The sequence below is a fragment of the Myotis davidii genome, unplaced genomic scaffold, assembly GCF_000327345.1.
Source record: "Myotis davidii unplaced genomic scaffold, ASM32734v1 scaffold281, whole genome shotgun sequence".
Lineage (NCBI taxonomy): Eukaryota > Metazoa > Chordata > Mammalia > Chiroptera > Vespertilionidae > Myotis > Myotis davidii.
The window spans coordinates 4,447,202-4,451,622 of record NW_006293784.1 but is presented as its reverse complement, the minus strand read 5'-3'; the positions used below and the strand labels follow the sequence as shown (position 1 = coordinate 4,451,622).

The 4,421-nt window shown below is 41.2% G+C and overlaps 2 protein-coding genes across 2 annotated transcripts in view; one reads left to right on the top strand and one right to left on the bottom strand.

The window, feature by feature from the left end:
- LOC102752770 (cullin-2-like) overlaps positions 1-1,269 on the bottom strand; it is a 4,523-nt gene extending 3,254 nt beyond the window's left edge. The window contains 1 exon segment of the mRNA XM_015566523.1: positions 1,154-1,269. Within this exon segment, the coding sequence (XP_015422009.1) occupies positions 1,154-1,269 (116 nt within the window).
- A 767-nt stretch (positions 1,270-2,036) lies between these two features.
- ACTR10 (actin-related protein 10 homolog (S. cerevisiae)) overlaps positions 2,037-4,421 on the top strand; it is a 29,664-nt gene continuing 27,279 nt past the window's right edge. Inside the window, exons 1-2 of the mRNA XM_015566522.1 lie at positions 2,037-2,058; positions 3,136-3,239. Coding sequence (XP_015422008.1) covers positions 2,037-2,058; positions 3,136-3,239 — 126 coding nt within the window. The remainder of the gene's footprint in view (positions 2,059-3,135; positions 3,240-4,421) is intronic.

The following is a 4,421-nucleotide window of genomic DNA, read 5'->3' as shown; positions in this document are numbered from 1 at the left end:
CAAAGAGAGCATTCAAACGATGAAGTTGTAAACAACCTATGGTGTGCGCACAGTGACCACATCGAAGAGCTAACTTTTCTCGGGTTACACAGCTCCTCAGGACCGCTTGTTTCTCCATAAATCATGATTTATGCTATTTTAAACTGATTTCTTTTATAGTAGAAACTTTCAGCGGAATGACTATCAAAGAAAACGTTGTCTATACGTATTATTCTCTAAAGTGTCAGTAGTACAGGTTTTGAAATCATATAGTTTTAGGGTCCAATTCTGGCTTTCTGTTGGGACAGCGGGAACGTATGTGAATCTCCGAGTTTTGGTTTGCACGGGTAAGAAAACATCTCTTCCCTGTATTTCTTGAGAAGCACAAGTTATAGGCAAAACACCGGACACAGCAAAGTTCGCTCATGACAGCCCGAATCACAGTTTTTGAGCTTTTGCCTTCTCTTTCCGCTTTCTTCAGTTTCTGGGCTACGGCGTGGAGATCAGAGACCTCGCCATGGACTGGCACTGGGGTGGTCTGGGGAGAAGGGCGGGGGGCCGACGCCCAGGCCCGGCCCGGCCCTCATTGTCGGTTCACGTCCCACTCCCCCCAGTGATGGACACTGTGATTCCATCGTGGGCGGTGCGAATACCGAGGGTCCGGGGGCGGCCGGGTTCTGACTCCCAGGGAGGCCGCGGAGGCTTGGGGAGAACTGCCTTCGCCGATGCGCGGGATGGTCGGGTAGTTACCCCAAATCGAACAGACCCTTTGGGGTGACCCCTGCAGGGGATGACAGCGGGTAGCTAGACCCGCTTCCCCTGGGCTTCTCAGCTCAGGACGCTGGCAATCGAGTCGGCAGCCCGATGACCATCTCCATCCTTAACCACTGAAGGAGCGTCTGTGGGTGCTGGAGATCCCAGTGTGTCCACGGCGGGGCCATTGCTCTCCAGGAGGAGGGAGTCAGATTAGGGAGACTGGACACGTCAAAGAGGTGGAATCCTATAGATGAGACTCGAGATTGCACACCCCCCCCCAAAAAAAATCCTCTTAGATGAGCAAAAATAACATGTTTTAATAGGCAACTTGTAAACACTACTAGAGTAATGTTTCTCAACCTTTTGGATGGCATAGATCCATCCCTCCGACGACCGAACAAAAGCCACATTTACACACCTTAATGCACTTGCACTTGGTTTCAGGGATTGGTGCGTATCACAGTGGGCCTTGGACTCCAGGTTGAGGGCCCTTGTACTGGGCTCCAGACAGGAGAGTGACAACCAGAATTGCATCTTGTATATATTTTAAGCGGAAACATTGGAAAATCTCCATGTACATAAAATCTTAATGCCTAACATGTACTAGTAGGTATTTAATAACTTTATTGAATAAACTAGAGGCCCGGTGCACAAAACTCATGCGTAGAGGTCAGGGGGGGATCCCCTCAGCCCACCCTGCACCCTCTCCAATCCAGGACCCCTCAGGGGATGTCCGAAAACCGGCAGTCCGACGTCCCTATCAATTGGGGACCACTGGCCCCTAACTACTCACCTTCCTGCCTGCCTGGTCACCCCTAACTGCCTCCCCCGCTGGCCTGGTCGTCTCTTACTGCCCCCTCTGCCCACCTCTGCCGGCCTGGTCGCCCCACGCAGCCTGTTCAGTCATCTGTTTGGTTGTTTCGGTTGGGACGGTCGCTTAGGCTTTTATATATAGAGAGGGTCAAAGAGCCTATTTAGAAATTGAACCCCAGTTGCACCAGAATTGAATTAAATAGTCCTTGGATTAACTAGTCCATTCTCTTACTATCTGATGCAATATTTTCCCTTGTTTACATTTTTAAATTTACTCTTAAGGGTTTATTTCTAGCATAATAAATATCTTGAGGCTGACACCCAAATATAAATATGTTAAGGAAATGAGAAGCAGAAAGATGCAATACAGGAAGATGACTATTGACAAAGACACCAGTGATAAGATGAATCTATAAAGTAAAAGAAAAATTGAAGCTGACTGATGAGTTGCATCCTGGGAAATTTGAGGAGCACTGGTGCAAGTAAACATGGAGATGTGTTTAGTAGAAGGTGGAAAGAGCTATTTGGAGATAAATAGGAGAAGAGCAGTACTGCAGACAAGCAGAACAAGAAGAGATAATCCTCAGACTAAACTTAAATGGTGATCATTTTTTAGCAACACTTTAAGCAAAGATGTTTTTCACTAACATGAAATAGAAATGGAAATACCTAAATACTCAAGAAAGGGGAATAGTTTTTTAAAAGGATGAAATACTATGCACTATTTAAAATGATAGCAATGAAGCCCTAACCGGTTTGACTCAGTGGATAGAGCGTCAGTCTGCGGACTGAAGGGTCCCAGGTTTGATTCCGGTCAAGGGCATGTACCTTGGTTTCGGGCACATCCCCAGTAGAAGGTGTGCAGGAGGCAGCTGATCGATGTTTCTAACTCTCTATCTCTCTTCCTTCCTCTCTGTAAAAAATCAATAAACTATATTTTTTTAAAAGTTTAAAAAATAAAATGATAGCAATGAAAACTGAATATGAAAAGCTTATTATAAGTTTATTATTATGAGTTTATGATGTATGAATAGTGTGATTCTAACTATGTCAAATATTCATAGTTTAAAAATAGACCAAAAGAGGCCACTCAGAGGTTGAGTGTTGACCTATGAACCAAGAGGTTACAGTTCCATTCCTGGTCAGGGTACATGCCTGGGTTGGTGGCTCCATCCCTAGTGTAGGGTGTGCAGGAGGCAGCCGATCAATGATTCTCTCTCATCATTGATGTTTCAGTCTCTCTTTCTTTCTCTCTCTCTCTGTCTTCCCCTTCCTCTCTGAAATCAATGAAAATATGTATTTTTTTAAAATAGATCAAAAGAAAACAAGTCAGTATAGAATCTAGTAATATTAGAATGATGCAGTAATAAGTAAGTCATATGAATGAAGTCACATAATACAGTACAGATCCAGGGTTGGTAATTTGAAACAGTTTTTCATTTTTAATGTGCAATTATACATAGATGGGATTAACTTTTTTTTTGTCCCTTTGAATGTATCAGTGATGTTCCCAGATGTGTTTGTGTTTTTTAAACAAATACAGAAAAACTTGTTTCTGTGATAAATATATAGAAAGACTGTTATAAGTTGAGTATTTCAATATTCTGTTTATTTTCAGATGTGGATTTGCTGGAGAAACCAGTCCAAGATGCATAATTCCTAGTGTGATAAAAAAAGCTGGCCTGCCTAAGGTATTTTCTTAAACAAATTAGAAATAAACACTGTGATGTAAAATGTTTTTAAATGTGACTTCAAATAAGATTGATTAAAACAGTGCTGATTACATACCTTATTACTGTATTCCAAGAAAAAATTTTAAAATCTTTATTTAGTTTATGCATTCCATAAAGTTCACCTGTTTAAGTGTACAATTCACTGATTTTTTTTAGTAAGTTCTATAATCATCACCATAGTCCAGTTTTAAAACTTCTTTGTTATCCCAATAAGATTCCTAATGCCTATTTAGAATTTATACCCATTCCCACCGACAGCCAACCACTCAGTCTTTTTGTCTCTAAAGATTTGCCTTTTCTGTACATTTTATATAGATGGAATTATATAATATCAAGAGAAAGTTTTTAATCTTAGTAAAATAATTTTCTGAGCTTTATAATGTACCTTTATTCTTACTCTGTTCAAAATATAAGATGGGTCTTCAGTCCTTTATTTGTAAATTCCAAGATCCAAAGAACTGTGAAAAACATTTTTTTAAAAGACAGTTGTTTTTTGCCAAAGCTAATTTGGCAAATTAGGAATTGTACAACAGTAGAAAGAATAATTTTCCTTGCCATAAATTCACCTTTTAAAATCCAATATAGATATTTCTGCCATAACTTAATATTTGTGTTCCTGAAAAACCTCACTTTGATCACAAACAAAAACAGGCTTATGAAAAAACAGGTTTGGGGTAGACCATATAAAACTCATATAATTATAATCAGAACACTAGCAAAAACCAGTAATTGATCCCTCAGTTTGGCTTGCAACTGAATGTGGCTAGAGGGTGTCTTGGGGATATTAAAATTAAAAAGAAATGATGGATTGAAAATGTTGGTCAGTAAGTACTGAGACAATACAGATGAAACTGAGCTCTGAGCCAGCCAGTGGGGCTATTGTTAAGGTGGGACCAAGAGTAAATGCAGCCCAAGAAAGAGTAGTGAAAGGGTCCTAGCTGGTTTGGCTCTATGGATATAGCATCGGCCTGTGGAGTGAAGGGTCCTGGGTTCTATTCCGCTCAAAGGCACATGCCCAGCTTGCAGCTTGATCCCCAATAGGGGGTGTGCAGGAAGCAGCCAATCAATGATTCTCTCATCACTGATGTTTCTATCTCTCTCTCCTCTCCCTTCCTCTCTGAAAAGGGTCCACTCACAAGA